We start from the raw sequence: 16,479 nt of genomic DNA on the forward strand, positions 1-16,479 counted from the left end.
CAATCACAAACGCATCTTGTCATTTTTTTTGTTTGTCATATTATAGATAATGTTGCAAAGAAAAACAAAATTGAAAATATAATTTTTATACAGCACGTCCAAATTCCGTGTTCGCCAACCCACGACACTGCAAGCCAAACAACTTGACAGCATCTCGCGTACGTTTAATTAACCTTGACCTAAACCAGATAACATTCAACACCCAAAAAAACAAATAACCAATTATAAAACAAGTACATACCCAACAACAGCCTTGACAAACGTCTTCTTTTCTTCCTGACTGACACGAGGCGTCGGGAACCCCTCATGAGCCAAACACCCCAAAAGCCACGTCCGAGTCCGTTCAGGGTACTTTGTCACCAGTTTAAAAAGCACATCCGCAAGTTTTGGATCCAAAGACCGAGGTTGTTTTCCTGCAATGGCCTTTCACCAGAAAAACAAGAATATTACAACCCTTTCACTCATTCAAACAACAACAAAAAGACATACCTCAACTAACCCCACCACCCAAACCTCCCCAACACCCTCAACAACTCGCCTCGTAACCCCAAACCCTTCATCATCATCCATCCCAATAAACACGACCAAAAAATCCAAAATGGCTGTAACGGCCAGCCGTTCTTGGATGACTAAACCTCGAGGGACGAGTCCACCAAAGAGTGCGTGGAGGATATTGGGTGAGAGTTCATGGAGGGCCCATGGACATCGTATGGTATACTAGTAAACAAAAAACTTGTTTAAAAAACAACGATCGGAAAAATGAATTGTTTTTTTTTGGTTGCTTTTTTTTTACCCGCTGCAACAACTCAAAATACGACGCAACAACATCCGGATACATTTCCATTTGCTCCGTACTCTCCAACCACTGTATCGTCCGCCCAGTCACTTCCACAATCAGCCTCGTAAGTTCCTCTCGTTGCGGGATGGACGCTCTATCCGCGAGTCCATCGCCATAGGCACCTGCGGTTGCGGCTGCGGTGTTGAGGAGGCAGGCGTGGGGATGGTGGGCGTAGAGGTGGGTGATGAGGGTGATGAGGGCTGGGAGATTGGGTGTAAAGATGGGGAGAGTGTTTCGGAGGGTTTCGTTGATAAAACTGCAGAGGGACTGGTTGCATACAAAATGTAGGTGAACATACTTTTATTGTTGTCGTTAGAGGGATGAATAGAGGACAAACCTGCATGACATGTTCATCTGCACCAAAAAGCGTACAAATCCGTTGCGTAACGTCCCATATGACTGCTGCGACTGATTGTTGTTGCGGGTCACTGCTTCCAGCTGCAGGGGGTGCCAACCCCGTGAGTGACTCTGTCGAGCTATCAGCATCGGATTCAGGGTGTTGGATGCCCTGACAACAGGCTTTGAGGTACCCCAATTGATTAAGGACAGTTTCCTTGGTTTGATCCGCGTCCTTGAATCATGTGTGAGATAAAACATACAAGGTAGGCATGTCATATAGAGACTTGCCTGTTGGACAGTATCTAGCGCACATGTGATATCACGGACAATGCCACTCAAGACCGTCAAGAGTCTTGGAAGGAGTAAGGCGTACGGCATGCATTGAATAACATTCGTAACAGCTTTAACCAGCCGAGATTTTTCCAGTGGCTAAAAACCAAACAAAACAAAAGGTGTGAGTAACAGTGTGAGCGTAAAAATCCCAACATGTAATACCTGCAAAGAAGGCCCAACTTGGATCCACAAGTTCACAAGCACATCCGCTCCATCCACCAAATCATTTCGACAGACATCACAGACATTTAATAACCCATCTGCCGCAGCAGTAGACACTTTTCGGGACTGAATCGACGCAATCAGAAAATGGAGTGCTGGCGGCAAATGCGCTGTATTGGCATGTAACCATTCCGCATACGATCCTATAGGAAACAATGAGTATGCTTTGTAGATTGCAATTACCGAGAACGCTCATACCAATCAACCGACACGTTGTCATCTTGACTCGCACCAGCGCATCAGGAGGGGACGCAGCAATTCGTCCCAACTCTGCAAATAATCGAGGCAAATAAATCGTTTCCGAAGACGAAACGGAATCGCTGATGGATTTGATGGCAAATAAGGTGGATTCCAGTACCTATTCACGCACACAAACACTGTAAGCTGCTATACGTATATATGGCATTGCTTCTGCATTTATATATGTACCAACCTGCCAGTCCTCTTGGCCCGTTTGAATATCATCCAGGCTGCTAATGGCGAGTGGAACCAGGTACGCCAACATATCATCGCGGAGGACGTAATGGCACGACAAGAGCGTATCAGCACAGTCACGTCGATAAACCGAAAACCGATCACAAACATCTAGAATTGAAAAAAAACAAAATTAAGAAAAAATCTCAATACACGAATTCAACACTTGACTCACCTGCCGCCCACGTATTCCAAATCGTATCAGGCGGTACACCAATCTTGGAGCAAACCACCTTGACCAACCGCGCAAACACATTTTTCGCAACCCCCATTTTGGCTACCTTGGCATCATCATGATTGGCAGGTACGATTGTAATGACCCCAATCTGATCCGAATCGACTTGAGTGACGGTTCCGGAGCGAAATATGGGACGACCTGTGATGGGGTCCGTGGAGATATCTGCAGAGGTTTCGGAGAGAACACCCGTATCGTCGAGTTCTTCTTGTAATAGAGCCCAAAACGTCAATGGAAGCTCACTGTTTCAATGAGTACTTTTAGGAACGTTGTACAACACATGCAAGATACGTACGTGAGTTCTTGTTCAGCGGCAAAGTACCCCGGAAACCCCGTACATCCCAACATCATATCCAGATAAACATGCACATCAGGTCGTAACAAATGTTTGACAATAAACGAATAAAAATGTTCCCCAAATTCTGTCATGAGACGACACATATTTCGCGCTACATCTTCATCCTGCTCTAATCCACCTCGTCAGCGTGCCTTATCCCGTGAGTAGAAACAAACCCCCACTCACCCTGTATTGCCCTCGCCAATTCATCTCGGACCCACGCACTCGTCAGTACACTCAGGACCGTTTCCGAAAGCGTGGAAGCATACGCCTGGATGCTTTGATGTGATATCAATTCAATAAGGGTATCCACGGCGGCATCCAACATGTCAGGTTCGGGCAAGAGTTGAATCGCCTTGTTCACAAGCGGGCCGAGGGAGCTGTACTGGCGTTATATCAATATCATTCTTGTTTATAACGGTATCGTAGAGTAGGATGGTAACGTACCCAATGGGGATACCATATTGGATCCAACTCTGCATGCATCGGAGGGCTTTTGCTTTCATGTGTTGGAAGGTGGTGAGGTTGGGAAGTGTGGGTGGGGGGACAAGGTCAAGAACGTATTGGATTCGGTTTAGAGCCAAACTAGTTGATTCACTCAATTCCTGCATGACTTTGGCCCTATAACCCAAATAAAACCAATCCAATGAACATAAACTCGACTTTTTCCCAAAATTCCACATGATAGGACATACTGTCGTGAAGGCGACAAATCCGCTTTTCCAACCTCCTCTGGCACAATCGTCAAAAACTCCAACAAAACAAGTTGCAACCCCACCCGCTCCTCATCACTTGCCGCCAACACCATCCGCCCATCCATAGCCTGACACACCCCCGCAATGAAATTCGGCCACTGCCCAGAATCATCCTTGAGTGCAAACAAGGCCAACTAGACCCACATGGGTGATCATGGTATTCAAACAAAAAGGGATATGCCATAAACTTACTGCAACACATAACCGCGTAACGACAAACATGGGGCCATCTGTACTCGACAGTAAACAGCTTAGGAGCTCGTCACGGAGGTGAGGGATTTGTTCTGGTGGTAAAGATTCCCTAATAGTTTGCAATAAAAAGGATGATTAAAGAACTAACTCGAAAAACAACCACCAAACAATCATACCAATCCCGCACAATCTTTTTCTGAAACGTCAGCGCACCAAAAAACTTTGAATGCGAAGCCTAAACAAACAGACGTCACATTATAATTCAAATTCCAGAACGCAAAAACATTCAAGCTTTTGAAAACCTTGCAAAACATACCCGAGACTGAATCAATCTCGACGCAAGACCCCACGCTTCCTGTCCCTGCTGAACCGTCACCAACCATTCCTCGGCGGCTTTTTTGGTGTAGATGGGTGTACCCGGGTCATATAGCTGTCGGATGGCCTATTCGAAATGAGTAGTTGGCAATTGTCTGTTAGCACTCATCTACAAGAGTCTCTTAAGAAAATGGGCCTATATGTACCTCTTCGACATGTTCAATGGACATTTGGGGGAGGATCGTAGATCGCGTCGGGCGCTCTGCTGGGGTGAGGAAAGCTTTTGCTGGATGAGTCATACAAGCTGCAAGCCAGAATTTAAGAACACATACAAAACAAAACAATTCAACAACAACAACAAAAAAACATGTATAGTATTGGTATGGCTACTATCAAAAAACATGGTATGCACGATACAAAAAAAAGGGTCACAGAAAAACACACATCTATACTTTCAAAAACTCGTCTAAAAAAAATTTCGGTAACCTCGTCAACTCGGTCATAACCGCCTTCTACTTTTTGAAAATCCCAAACCCAACGACTCCTTCCAAAACCCCTTCGAACCCTCTCGCCATTTTCTCCAAAGGCCCTTCAACATTATCCACTTCAACAGCCGAATCCGGGTGTCCGCCCCGGTACCCAGAAACGTCCACACGTAAATCTTCGTCAAAACGGTATACATCCCGACTACGGACGCGGACAACGGGGCGGTCTTCGACAATGTCGTTTAGGTGTTCCACCCAGGTTTGGATGGGGCGGAACCAGCTGTTTGTGCGTTTTCGGGGAGTGTCAAGGGGGGGAGAGGGGGAGTCCGTGATCATGACCGCTCCGTCCGATAACTTGCGATGGGCCTTGACCACGACCGAATGAGCCACAACATCGGATGGTATTCCCGACTCGTTCGAGGACACGGAAGCCGATTCAACCTCTTCTGACTCGTCAGGGTGGTCCGCATCGGGTCGCCACCACTGCAGTTTGGCGGGATCCCGTTTCACGCCTTCGACAGGTGCATCCCGTCTCCACCACGCTAGGCTTTCATCTACCTCGACATCGGAATCAAATTCAGAATCCGTGTCCCAACACCGTGGGACTTGTCGCGGCGGCATAAATCCCTCCAAATCATCCTTGACAAAAAGGGGTGTGAAAGGGTTTTGAAGCATGGCATAAAGGCCAGAGATTTCCTTTTCGATTTCAATCCAGTTTCGGTCCGCCGAGCGCTTGAGGTACTCGAAAGCAGCTTCGTGGGCTTCCTGCGTGACATTGAGTTCCGTTTTGTAGGTGACCAAGAGTTCTTTGGCTGCTGCGAGTTCTTCTTCGGCTTCTGCCGCACGGGCCACGCTTTCCTGAGCCATGGACATGTCGGCTTTGATGTGAGCAAGTTCGGTCCGCGCCGCAACGAGCTCGCTTTTGAGACGAAGTTTTTGGCGGTTTTGTTTTGCCACCAGTTCTTGAGCTTGGGCGAGTTGGAGTTTTAGGACACGAATGTCGTCTGACGCAGCCGTGGGGTGTGCTTCGCTTTCGTGGCTAGTGAGGATGCTCTCTGTGCCGTTGGGTGCGTTGCTGGCGCTGTCGGTCGGGTGAATATCGGGGGTGTCGGGTTCGTCGGCGGGTGTTGGGGATTGAGGGGGAGAGGGCGGGGCACTGCCAGTCGGACTGGATGTTCCTGATCCTACGAGGGAAAAGATTTTGTCAATTTTCGTATGCGCTTCTGATGACAATATCATGACCATGTTCAGGCCCATAGCTCAGGAAAAGACATGGAATGGCGAAAGCCGAGCCCTCACTGTTATCCACATGTGCCCCACTGAATACGCTCTCAAAACGCTAATTCAGGGACGAGACGGAATGACGAAAGCTATATCTCACCGTCATCCAGCAAAAGTGTCCAGTGAAGACGCGCCCGACCGTGTCCAAACACACTAGCTCAGAAAGAGACGGCATGGCAAAACGCCAACTCCTTGCCGTCATCCACTAAAATACCGCTTTCCATCACTTGAACATTCCCACCATTTCTCAACCCCCACGTCCATGTTCACTTGTATTCAATCTAACCCGGTCGGTACTCACCCAAATCATCCACATCCCAAACCTTAACCTCCCCATCGACACAAGCCGTCACCAATCTCCCCCGCCCAGCCACAAGCGCCACGACTTTTTGCTCAACCTCAAAAGCCCTCGTCACACGCCCTGCTTTGACATCCCACTCCAACACACTTGCATCTCCCGCGCTGTACAATTTGCCCTTTGATAAGACGAGAGAGTGGACGGGCGAGGTGTGGCCCTTGAGGGTGCGGAGGGTTTGGCCGGTGCCAATGTCGAGGACGTGGATGGTGCCGTCGTAGGCGGCGCTGTAGAGGAGGTCGCGGCCGAGACAGAGCGTGAGGACTTGGGACTGATGCTCTTGGTACGCGACAATGCAGCGGCCTGTATTTAAAAGAGGAGATGTTAGCCATGTGTATTGAAAGCGAGCGGTAGCTCTCGCTCCTCCCAGTCGCTACACTGCAACGCGGAAGAGTGATAGGTGCACCTAGCCCATCATGTCGCCCAGCGAGTTGTGGAAGCAACCAGCGCTCGCCTCCCAGTCGCTAGCCTGCAACGCGGAAGATTGATAGGTGCACATAGCCCATCATGTCGCCCAGCGAGTTGTGGAAGCAACCAGCGCTCGCCTCCCAGCCGCTAGCCTGCAACGCAAAGGTGGGGCAGGTGCACCTAGCGAATATACCGCCCGAACCTGAACCCAGACCCTAACCACTAGCCCAACAATTACCCAACAAAGCTCGAACCTTAGACCCGAACTCTAGCCCATCCCTAACCCAAAACCGAACTCTAACCGAACCTGAAGCCCGCAACCCAACCATTAACGACTAACCCGAACCTTAATCCCCTAACCCAACTCTAACCCGAACGCTAACCATCACTCAACTCCCCTTACCTAAATCCCAACCTCCCCCTAATCCCTGATCCCTAATCCCCAACTCCAACACTCACCAGTAGACATGTCCCATACTCGAACCGTTCGATCTGCACCGCTTGAATACAATCTCTTTCCGTCAGCACACAATGCCGTCACACTCCCCGAGTGCCCTCTGAGCATCCATCTCCTCCGACAACTTCTGGCATCCCACTCACTGACACCACCATCTTGACCTCCAGAGTACAATTTCCCTTCAGGCGTAAAGCACAATGCCAAGACAGGCCCTTTGTGACCAATGACACTCCTTGCACAAGCACCCGAGGACAAGGACCAAACACGGATAGAGCCGTCCTCGTAGCCTGAAAATAGCCTGCGAGCACTGGAAGCCAGACTAGAGACATTTGCACCGGTTGTCACAAAGGAGCGCAGCGTCGAGTGTGAGAGGGTATTGTATTCCAGGACAGAAGCGTGCGTGCCTACGTAGAGCGTGTCACTGTTGGTGGCGAGACAAGAGACATGATTGTTTGTGTCGAGCGGCAGCCTCGAGTCCGTGCTTGTTGGGTGATAAAGAGGAGGAGGAGAAAGAGAAGAAGAAGAAGGAAGAGGTGGGGATTTAAAGAGAGACCAGAGACTGTCCATGACCGTCCCAATCCCCTTGTCGTGAGCGGTGGTGGCGGAAGGAACAAGCGTCGAGCGATGAGTGTCCTTGTTATTATGAATAGCAAGACTACTTGTGTTAGTAGTAGTAGTAATAAGAGAAGAAGAAGACAAGGAAGGCAATAAACGCATTGTCTATACAAATCTATGCAATCCAATGCAAAAAACCAACCCAACAAAGGAGGGGACGAAAGCGGTCCAATGAGTCATTCAATGGTGAAGCGGAGTAAAAAAAATAAAATTATGTGGGGAGCGAGGATTGAACCCTTCAAATGTCATGTGATTGGGGGGGGAGAGAGAGGGGGAAACACATACGGGGGAGTGTGAATAAGCAAATGAGCGAGATTGTGTTTTTGATTAGAGTTTGGAATAAGATGAGCATTTGGGGAGATGGAGGATTAAGATGAGATGAGCGTTGAGATGAGGGTTTGGTTTAAAAGTCACTTTTGCGAGATTTTGCATTTAACGCTTGCATGGATAGTTATTCAATGCATTTGCACTTGGGCTTTCATGCTCAACTTTTTTATTTCTTCTTGCAATGAAGGGAATTTCACACTTTCACACTTGTACATTGGAATGCATTGGAATGTATTCATATTTCATCCTTGTTGCATCTCGCAACTCTTCCCAACTGCGGGCTTTTGCAAGTCATGATCGTCATTAGACGCTTGTATGCTTGTCCCATTCGCACACTTGTTCGCTCTTCTCACTCTCTCGCATCTCGCATCCCTTTTACCCAACCTTCTCCCTCCCAACAGAGAGGTATTTCACATGTGGAATTAGCAAAATATACTCGATTATGACATTTTCTTTTCTAGCCCTTGCAAAGTACCTCGACTACTTTAACAGGTCAAATTGGGTAAAGCAAAAATGTCTGGCCATGGGAGTCGAACACAAGGTCCTCGAGACTGCTCTCAAAGAGTACAAAGAGAGTCTCTTGCGTGACTCTGTCAATGGCTTGAGTCTCGCCGACGCAGTCGCTCATATCGAGGCCAATAGTGAGTATCGATTGTATCAATGGAAGGGTTCCTCGCTATTGCTAACACATTGGGTCTTATTGTTGCCAGGCAAAATGGACAAGGTCCTCCTGCCTGCATTCTACACTTTTCTCGCGGATCGATACCCACAAAAGGTCGAGCTCTTGCGCTCTCTCATGAGCTTTAGCGATCTGACTTCTCCCGCCGACTGGCACTCTGGCGCTCGCTCCATGAAGAGGTGGGTATTTGGCTTCGAGTTTCAGTTTGGGGTTCGTGTTCGTGTTAGGGTTCAGGCTCAGTGTTTTAGGGTTTGGGATTTGGATTTGGGACTGGAATTGGGATAGGGCCATGACTCGCTGGCGTTCGTTGCTAACGCACGTCATGGAGCTATAGTGGAGGGTAACATTGAGCTATGGCGAGTGCGAGAGCACATGAAGAGGGAGCCCGTCGTTGTCCTGGAAAGCTTGCCTCTGTGCAATCGCACTGCCGTTCGTTGCACGACACTTGTGACTGACATGTGTTATATTTGTTTAGGAAAATCATTATGCATGTGGGACCGACAAATTCAGGGAAAACGTATGCTGCCCTCCAACGCCTCGAACAATGCGCAACCGGCATCTACTGCGGTCCGCTGCGTCTCCTCGCCCATGAAGTCTACGAACGCTTAAACAGTAAAGGCGTGCCCTGCAACTTGCTCACAGGAGAAGAACGGAGAGAGAGCGACGGGGTCTTTAAATGGGCCGCAACCGTCGAAATGGCGCCCGTCACGAAAAGATTTAATGTTGCCGTATTAGACGAGATTCAAATGATTGGAGACCGGACCCGAGGCTGGGCCTGGACGCAAGCCCTCTTGGGACTTCAAGCGGAAGAAATTCACGTTTGTGGTGAACCCACGGCCGTACCTCTCGTTCAGGCCATGGCAAAGGAAACGGGGGACCACGTGCAAATCAACACTTATCAGCGTCTCACGGGGCTGACAGTCAAGGGGGCTGGACTGGGAGGCAAGCTGGCGGACCTCAAACGGGGAGACTGCGTCGTGACCTTTTCGAGACAAAACATTTTTGCCCTCAAGAGGCAGATTGAGGAAAAGACGCGGTTGCGTGCTGCAGTCATTTACGGAAGCTTGCCCCCGGAAACGAGGGCTGAACAAGCCAAACTCTTTAATGATCCCAATAGCGTGTATGATGTGCTGGTGGCTTCGGACGCTATCGGCATGGGACTCAACTTGTATGTTGCACATGTTCCTCGCCCAAATTTCATTGTCACTCACTCTTTTGCATTTCCAGAAATATTGGGCGCATGATTTTTGAGCGCGTTGAAAAATGGGACGGAATGCGAACAAAATCTTTGACGGTCTCGGAAATCAAACAAATTGCAGGACGTGCAGGGCGTTTCGGAACTCAGTATGAGAATGGGGAGGTTTGCACGTATGTTTTGCAGTTGTTGCCTTACCTTGCCATCAATACTTGATACTGATACTCTATACGCTGGTGCAGACTGGATGATTATGATATGCACACGTTGAGAAGGGCCATGAAAGTCAAGGCTCCCAATGTCATGGTAAAAGCGTTGCGCTCAATTGGAGTTTTTTAGCATGTATATACTAAAAGCCAATCTAGTCCGCGGGACTTCATCCTACCCTGGAACAAATTGAGAGCTTTTCAAAATACCTCCCCAACGAATCCCTCGCATCCCTACTCGTACGTGTTGTTGATCTTTGGATGCCAACGACATGATGACACTTCACTCATAAAAACTTCCACAGGACCGTTTTGAAGACCTGGCCTCTCTCGGCGGTCGTTACTTTCTCTGCAACCTCGACTCGCAACGCGCCATCGCCAACACCATCGCCGCCGTCCCGCTCACCCTCCGCGACCGCTACATTTTTCTCCTGGCCCCGTGCAACATCAAAGATACCCTCCTCGCCTCCCGCATGCTTACGTTTGCCAAAGCCCACGCTTCTGGCACAGAATGCCCGCTAGAACCCCACATTTCCCTTCCGACCCACGCCCCGAACACGATTGAAGACCTTCGGGACCTGGAAGCTCAGCACCGGGTCATTATATTGTACATGTGGTTGAGTCAGCGGTTTGCCGAAACGTTTACGGATGTATCAGGTGCGAGCGTGCTGAAACGCCAGTGTGAGCGATTGATTAATACTGGATTGGCGGAATTGACATTTGAGCGCCGTCGGAAAAAGAGCAAACCGCGCAACAGGTTGGGTGATGACGCTCGTGTGGAGACTGTGGAGACAGAGACCCCTTTGTCACCTCCATCACATTCTGATGTGAACCAAGGCATTTTGGATCTGTTGCCCCAAAACAAGCACAAGCGTCCTGGTATGGGCAAAAAGCCTCGGTCCACAGAGACTGTTATTGTGAATTTTTTGAAAAAGACGCTGGACCGGCCGGCAAAGTCTGGGGGTAGTGAGGAGCGGTATTAGTAGATGGTTTATTTTATATGGCAGGGTGTATATAGATTTTGCATTTATTTATATTATAATTATATTTCTTGTTGCATGTCGAGTTTGTTGATCCAGGGAGTGGCTTGGCATGATGACCCAAGCAACCGTATTTTTGTCCGGTTGTCGTGGTTGGACCACGCTGGTGAACGATCGCCGGCATTTACCATTGTTAACATCACCATGTCTCTGTGCCGAGTCTACCCCCGTCGCCTCTTGCTCCCTTTATCCTATCGAACATTTGCCAGCGCCCCCTCCCCCGTCTTTGCAGCCAATTCCACCTCAACCCGCACCAAAGCCAAACGCGTCCTCGCAGCCGTTGGATGCATTAGTGTAGGCGGCCTAGCCCTCTACCGCACAATGTCGTCCGACACACCCGCACCCAGCCCCCCAAAACCAACATTTGTCCCACGTCCCATAGTCATTTGCGGCCCATCCGGAAGCGGCAAATCCACTCTCCTCACCCGACTCTTTAAAGACTACCCAACCGAATTCGGGTTCAGTATCTCGCATACGACTCGTTCACCACGTCCAGGAGAGACCAATGGAAAAGAATACCATTTCACAGACCGTGATAGCATGCTAAAATCCATTTCCCAAAACGAGTTTCTGGAACATGCGGAATTTGCGTCGAATTTGTATGGAACGTCGTTTAAGGCCGTTCAGTCCGTTTTGGATGCCAATAAGCATGTTATTTTGGATATTGATGTACAGGGGGTGCAACAATTGCAACAAGCCATACGAAATGGAAAAGGGTTCACCACTCGTCCTCTTTTTATTTTTGTTGCGCCGCCTGATGTGGGGGTTTTGGAACGGCGGTTAAGAGGTCGTGGGACGGAGAATGAAAGTAGTTTGAAAAAGCGGTTGGAGGCTGCTACACGAGAATTGGAGTGGGGGTTGGGCAAAGGGAATGTGGATGTTGTGATTGTGAATGAGGATGTGGATAGGGCTTATGAGGAGCTTAAGCGGGCGATTTTTGGTGATAACAAGGTGTGATTGTTGCACCAGAAAAGAATGGGGTTGATAGATAGTATTTATTAAAACACCAGAGGACGTTGAGCTGGCCATACCCGTTCTATCCAAACAAAAGTACCTATATAAACACATGCACATTGATTTCGACAAACACTCTTGCAACTCACCACTTTCAAGTACAAGCGTAAAGGATTTCGCGTAAATGTCTATCCACTCTTCAATGGACATGACGGTTTTTGACTGAATAATAGCCGACAAGAGCGATGATCTTGGGATGGAATCTCTAAACTGCGTTGTCAATTCATCCAAAGCCACTTTTAAATCATTCTAAACACAAAAAGATATTAGCTACCAAATTAAAAACACTCCATAAAAACAAAACTGACCTTTCCCATTGTCCCCAGCCCAACCCCAACCTTACACAACTCTACACAAACACCCGCAACAACGTCTTCATCCACTTCAACAACATCCTCCCCACCAACCCCAGCCCGCCCTTCCAAAACCCTCCCAGCCCAAAACGGGAAAAACCGATGATAAACATCATCCAACACAGCGAGTACCTTACTTTTCCCCAACAATGGATGAGATTGTAACGAAGTCATGAATGCATATGTGGTTTTTGTGGAGGATTCGAGGATGTGGATGTAGGTTTCTGGATAGAGGACTAAAAGACCTGTTATGAGATCTGTATCTGTTTGATGGGTTTTGAATAGTTTTTGGTAGTTTGCTAAAAGACGACCATAGTTTACTAATTGTTAATTTGCTGTGCTTTTTGTTCTTGTTGTCAAATGTACTTACCAATGATTTCTGAGCGGTCAGTTTGGGGAGGTATGGATCCACAGACAATGATCCGATACAGTAATGTGGTTTTGTTTTGGCGGGCGAGACTGTCGCGGATCGTGTCGAGAAGGGATATGCGTTTTGGGTCATCGGGGGTGGGTGGTGTGAGGGGTGGGGTGGACATTTGACGTTTATTTTTTGTATTTGGGAATGGAATATCCAAAAAGGCGACAAGAAACGATGGAGGGGCCCCTTGCTTCTCCGCTCGACGTGGGTTATTACGTGATCAGAATTGGTAAGTTTTTAAGGACAGTTTCGCGACTTGGACTTTTGACAGCTTTCTGTGTGTGTGGGTAGAGTTTTGTTGTTGGAATGTCCATTCCGCTTATCCGACATTTCCACTTTGGTTGTCCACTCGTATTTGTGCATTTGGCAAAAAGAGTCGTGAGAGTCAAGGTCTTGTTGTTTGTTGTGGCATTGGTTGGGTTCTTGTTTGACCTCTAGTCGTTTTTCGGTTTGCGTTTGGGTGAGTCTCCCCATTATCGACTAAAGTAATCTTGCGAGCTCATTTGGTATCGTTCGTAGTGGGGTGATGGTGTTTCATACGAATGGTGGGCTGGAAGGGGAACGGGGTGTCACGACCTCTGCTCCCCATCCCTTTCAAGCCGCCGCACAAACACTTCTCAGCGCACTGGAAAACTTGATGCTCATTGACGAACATGGGCATTCACGGACCCAAACAACCCTGTCAGCACGCGGCGATGCGCTATTCCATCCCGGTAAACGTCGACCCTCTGAAAAAACACCACGACAAACCGACGACGAAATGGATATCGACGAAACAGAAAAAGAGTCAGATCGATCCCCGTTGAAACGAAAACGGGATGCATCGGCGTTTCCATTACCGGATGCCAAATCCCATCGTATCTCTGCTGCTCTTTCTTCAAGGCTACAGCGGAGCTTACGTGTTGCAGAGGGCACGGACGATCCATTACTTCCTACCCCCATTGAACCCACCGACTCATCCCGCCCAAATTTTCCCAGACGCACCACAACCCGTCGTCCCTCCCGCCCACCACGAAACGACAGCGTCACCTCCCTCGACACAGACATGCACGCAACAGATCTCATCCGTGATATGAGCGCCTCCTCCCTTTCCTCGCCCATTAGCCCCGTGTTTGGTTTATCCCGTGGAAGCAGTTACTCCGAACTAGCCGACCCCATGTCCATTACAGCGTGGATTGAATGCCAGGCCCGTCGGAACCACATGTCAGTCCCCAAAATGCAAGACGCGTGGAACGAAAAGCGGAAAGAGTTGGAATATAATTTAACGCTCCTTGCTAATGGAGTCCCGAGTGATTCTTATCAGGATTTGAAAAGTATTACGGAAAAGATTATGGAGAGTGCCAAGTGGCTTTCGGTTGGGAATTTGGATGAGCTTGGTGTGAGTTGACTTGTTTTTCCCACCCCCGACTTTCTGTTGATAACAAACGTTTGTGTAGGACCTGGTTCCCCTCTGGCGCATGATGGAACCCAACATTGACAATGTAGTCCACTACATCCGCATTGTCGAAGACATGAAATCCACCATCCAAACCTCCTTCCACATGACAGGCTGCCTCCCAACAGACCTAACCCGCATGCGCACCTGCCTAGACGAAAAGAAACACTTGTGGGGCACGACACTCTCTGATGACGCGAATGCATGGCGGGTCCTTGGTTTTCCTGTGGATGAATTGCGGGGTGTGTTGGCTGCGGCTGCTGCGTGGATGTACGGACTGGCATGGGCATGTTTTGTCCAGATTGATAATGAAGTGAATCGATTGGATCGACCTGATGGAATTCAATCCGTATGTACCAGAATCCCGACATTTTCACTCGCACGTAAACTAACGACGCTTGAAACAGTTGATGGACCCAATTTTCTCTGCCCTCCTCTTTGCCAAAGACTGCGCCGAATTCATCCAAAAACCATTTTACCCCCGCGTTCTCATCGCAGCGTATACCCTCACAACCCTCTACACAACATGTACCCTCACAGCCTTTTCCCAACTCCTCCAACGCTCCAATAAACCCCGAACCGAAGTCCGCGTTTTACACCTCTTTGGCAACCTTGTTCGTATCCTCGACGGTATCCATCTCATGCGGGGCCCACCCATCGATGATCCAGCTTTAGATTCAGTGGCACAATCAACAGTTGAAGCGGGTCTCCAGTTGTGTGAATACGTTGCTGCGAGGAATTGTGTGGAGGGTGTGGGTGGGCGACATGTTTTACTGGTAGATCTTGTGTGTCGGTTTGTGGGTGCTGTTGTACGGATGGGCAAGAGTGCGGGGGATGAGGAGCGGTTAAAGAGGCTTTTGGGACGGGTGCCGGTTGAGAGTGGGTGAAGCCTCTCATAAAAAACAATTGTGGGATGTTTGTGTGTGATTGAGGAATTTGGTTTGTAAAATCTCCCTTTTTAACAGATTGGATGTCAGGGATTTTTTAGGTCTTGCGTTGATGTCCCTAAATTGTATAATCCTTGGTGGTCATGACCGAGATGAAATGCAAAAGATGAAAGGCAGTATCGTATTTTTGGTGCAGGAATGTGCAAGACAAGCACTGGCTGTACCAAAGCAAACGGTCTGGGATATCAACATTTTGGCACCAGAAAGTGTTCAAATGGGGGAGTGTATTTTGCAGATATGATTTATTGTGGCGACCACAAAGGTTTGCGTAAGTTGGTATCAGGCAATGCAAGTCTATTGATTAATAAAGTTTGGTGGTATTTCATCTAGTGTCCTCTCTTTTTACAAGAAGCTTTCATGTTGTCAAAAGCCCAGGGGGATAACGGAGGAAGATCATTCTGGCATGTGTGTTTTGCGCAGCAAATAAACCCAAAATGCTTCAATTGTCCAAGCGGCCCATCAAAAGAAAAAAACAAAGCCTTTGGGGTTTTTATTCGACGTTTAGAACACTTTCCACACACACACACACTTGCAGAAGAGCTCTTGGAGGGCCCCACCACTCCTTTTGAAAGCCCCTTGTATCTTTCACGCGCTGAACGGACCTTTATCCCCTCCGTCCCCAAAAATAACACTCGCCAATTGGGAGGCAACCCCCTCCACCCGTTTTATCAGAAACCTTTTTATACGCACCTTTCTCTGCTCTCCCCCCACCACCACCACCACCAGCACACACACACACACACACGCAGAATCAAAATGTGCGCACACGATCGTGCCGAACCCGCGGTCATTACACCCAAAGAACTCGGCGAGTGTAATAAGCCTGAGCGGGCTCTACTGGCTGTTCGTGGCAAAGTGTACAATGTGACAGAGTTTGTGGAGCGCCATCCGGGTGGACGGGATATTCTGTTGATGGCCGCTGGAAGGGATGTAACGCAGGTTTTTGAGACGTATCATGATGAAAAGGCGGAAAAGGTGTTGAGGTATGGTTTTTTGTTTGCAATTCTTGCGAGGTGTGAGCATGAATGTTTGGTGTTGATTGTTTTTTCTTTTATAGCAAGTACCATGTGGGAGACTTGACGGACCCTGGCCCACTTCCAACCTTTCCCCTCCCCTCAACGTTCAACACGACACTCCGCCAACGTATCGCCGACTACTTTACCACTACACACCAAGACTCCCAAATACCATCCTTACCATACACTCCACTACCTCCTCATCGCC

The 16,479-nt window shown here is 48.6% G+C and overlaps 8 protein-coding genes across 8 annotated transcripts in view; 4 read left to right on the forward strand and 4 right to left on the reverse strand.

The window, feature by feature from the left end:
• Nucleotides 1–14: 14 nt before the first annotated feature.
• On the reverse strand, nucleotides 15–4,293 carry SPPG_01948 (uncharacterized protein). The gene is made up of 18 exons (XM_016750256.1): nucleotides 4,247–4,293; nucleotides 4,042–4,167; nucleotides 3,902–3,960; nucleotides 3,726–3,834; nucleotides 3,474–3,667; nucleotides 3,226–3,399; nucleotides 2,965–3,158; nucleotides 2,737–2,908; nucleotides 2,382–2,683; nucleotides 2,166–2,317; nucleotides 1,931–2,090; nucleotides 1,673–1,875; nucleotides 1,466–1,606; nucleotides 1,176–1,409; nucleotides 794–1,105; nucleotides 490–717; nucleotides 242–423; nucleotides 15–179 (listed from the first exon to the last, which is right to left on the reverse strand). Exons 1-18 carry the CDS (start codon nucleotides 4,268–4,270, stop codon nucleotides 86–88), a joined length of 3,060 nt encoding a protein of 1,019 aa, XP_016610907.1. The 5' UTR covers nucleotides 4,271–4,293; the 3' UTR covers nucleotides 15–85.
• Nucleotides 4,294–4,552: 259 nt separating this feature from the next.
• SPPG_01949 (uncharacterized protein) lies at nucleotides 4,553–5,782 on the reverse strand (the record flags this gene model as incomplete). The annotated part of the gene is made up of 1 exon (XM_016750257.1): nucleotides 4,553–5,782. The coding sequence occupies one exon, from the start codon at nucleotides 5,780–5,782 to the stop codon at nucleotides 4,553–4,555; it is 1,230 nt and encodes a 409-aa protein (XP_016610908.1).
• A 305-nt stretch (nucleotides 5,783–6,087) lies between these two features.
• On the reverse strand, nucleotides 6,088–7,593 carry SPPG_01950 (uncharacterized protein; the record flags this gene model as incomplete). The annotated part of the gene is made up of 2 exons (XM_016750258.1): nucleotides 6,088–6,464; nucleotides 7,029–7,593. 2 exons carry the CDS (start codon nucleotides 7,591–7,593, stop codon nucleotides 6,088–6,090), a joined length of 942 nt encoding a protein of 313 aa, XP_016610909.1.
• A 651-nt stretch (nucleotides 7,594–8,244) lies between these two features.
• SPPG_01951 (ATP-dependent RNA helicase SUV3) lies at nucleotides 8,245–11,113 on the forward strand. The gene is made up of 8 exons (XM_016750259.1): nucleotides 8,245–8,373; nucleotides 8,430–8,609; nucleotides 8,679–8,826; nucleotides 9,123–9,815; nucleotides 9,875–10,015; nucleotides 10,085–10,148; nucleotides 10,208–10,288; nucleotides 10,354–11,113. Exons 1-8 carry the CDS (start codon nucleotides 8,262–8,264, stop codon nucleotides 11,029–11,031), a joined length of 2,097 nt encoding a protein of 698 aa, XP_016610910.1. The 5' UTR covers nucleotides 8,245–8,261; the 3' UTR covers nucleotides 11,032–11,113.
• A 74-nt stretch (nucleotides 11,114–11,187) lies between these two features.
• Nucleotides 11,188–12,172, forward strand: SPPG_01952 (guanylate kinase). The gene has a single exon (XM_016750260.1). It carries the CDS (start codon nucleotides 11,233–11,235, stop codon nucleotides 12,043–12,045), a length of 813 nt encoding a protein of 270 aa, XP_016610911.1. The 5' UTR covers nucleotides 11,188–11,232; the 3' UTR covers nucleotides 12,046–12,172.
• On the reverse strand, nucleotides 12,065–13,021 carry SPPG_01953 (uncharacterized protein). Its single transcript, XM_016750261.1, has 4 exons — nucleotides 12,826–13,021; nucleotides 12,411–12,754; nucleotides 12,192–12,351; nucleotides 12,065–12,124 (listed from the first exon to the last, which is right to left on the reverse strand). Exons 1-4 carry the CDS (start codon nucleotides 12,989–12,991, stop codon nucleotides 12,087–12,089), a joined length of 708 nt encoding a protein of 235 aa, XP_016610912.1. The 5' UTR covers nucleotides 12,992–13,021; the 3' UTR covers nucleotides 12,065–12,086.
• A 129-nt stretch (nucleotides 13,022–13,150) lies between these two features.
• Nucleotides 13,151–15,288, forward strand: SPPG_01954 (uncharacterized protein). The gene is made up of 4 exons (XM_016750262.1): nucleotides 13,151–13,333; nucleotides 13,393–14,251; nucleotides 14,310–14,657; nucleotides 14,716–15,288. Exons 2-4 carry the CDS (start codon nucleotides 13,400–13,402, stop codon nucleotides 15,193–15,195), a joined length of 1,680 nt encoding a protein of 559 aa, XP_016610913.1. The 5' UTR covers nucleotides 13,151–13,333; nucleotides 13,393–13,399; the 3' UTR covers nucleotides 15,196–15,288.
• Nucleotides 15,289–16,011: 723 nt separating this feature from the next.
• SPPG_08969 (uncharacterized protein) overlaps nucleotides 16,012–16,479 on the forward strand; it is a gene marked incomplete at both ends in the record, with an annotated part of 1,530 nt that continues 1,062 nt past the window's right edge. The window contains one exon of the mRNA XM_016757119.1: nucleotides 16,012–16,238. Coding sequence (XP_016610914.1) covers nucleotides 16,012–16,238 — 227 coding nt within the window. The remainder of the gene's footprint in view (nucleotides 16,239–16,479) is intronic.

Source organism: Spizellomyces punctatus (assembly GCF_000182565.1).
Source record: "Spizellomyces punctatus DAOM BR117 chromosome Unknown supercont1.3, whole genome shotgun sequence".
Classification (NCBI taxonomy): domain Eukaryota; kingdom Fungi; phylum Chytridiomycota; class Chytridiomycetes; order Spizellomycetales; family Spizellomycetaceae; genus Spizellomyces; species Spizellomyces punctatus.

Bases quoted from the DNA above. Each gene is read 5' to 3' on its own strand.
- SPPG_01948 (XM_016750256.1), bottom strand. From the start codon at position 4,270: ATGTCCATTGAACATGTCGAAGAG. The intron at 4,168-4,246 runs GTACATATAGGC...CATTTCGAATAG, and splicing joins CCATTGAACATGTCGAAGAG to GCCATCCGACAGCTATATGA. The intron at 2,318-2,381 runs GTGAGTCAAGTG...TTTCAATTCTAG, and splicing joins TTGGAATACGTGGGCGGCAG to ATGTTTGTGATCGGTTTTCG.
- SPPG_01951 (XM_016750259.1), top strand. From the start codon at position 8,262: ATGATCGTCATTAGACGCTTGTATGCTTGTCCCATTCGCACACTTGTT. The intron at 8,827-9,122 runs GTGGGTATTTGG...ATATTTGTTTAG, and splicing joins GGCGCTCGCTCCATGAAGAG to GAAAATCATTATGCATGTGG. The intron at 10,289-10,353 runs GTACGTGTTGTT...AAACTTCCACAG, and splicing joins AATCCCTCGCATCCCTACTC to GACCGTTTTGAAGACCTGGC.
- SPPG_01952 (XM_016750260.1), top strand. From the start codon at position 11,233: ATGTCTCTGTGCCGAGTCTACCCCCGTCGCCTCTTGCTCCCTTTATCC.
- SPPG_01953 (XM_016750261.1), bottom strand. From the start codon at position 12,991: ATGTCCACCCCACCCCTCACACCACCCACCCCCGATGACCCAAAACGC. The intron at 12,352-12,410 runs GTCAGTTTTGTT...TTTTGTGTTTAG, and splicing joins GGCTGGGGACAATGGGAAAG to AATGATTTAAAAGTGGCTTT. The intron at 12,125-12,191 runs GTGAGTTGCAAG...TTGTTTGGATAG, and splicing joins TACGCTTGTACTTGAAAGTG to AACGGGTATGGCCAGCTCAA.
- SPPG_01954 (XM_016750262.1), top strand. From the start codon at position 13,400: ATGGTGTTTCATACGAATGGTGGGCTGGAAGGGGAACGGGGTGTCACG. The intron at 14,252-14,309 runs GTGAGTTGACTT...ACGTTTGTGTAG, and splicing joins GGAATTTGGATGAGCTTGGT to GACCTGGTTCCCCTCTGGCG. The intron at 14,658-14,715 runs GTATGTACCAGA...CGCTTGAAACAG, and splicing joins GACCTGATGGAATTCAATCC to TTGATGGACCCAATTTTCTC.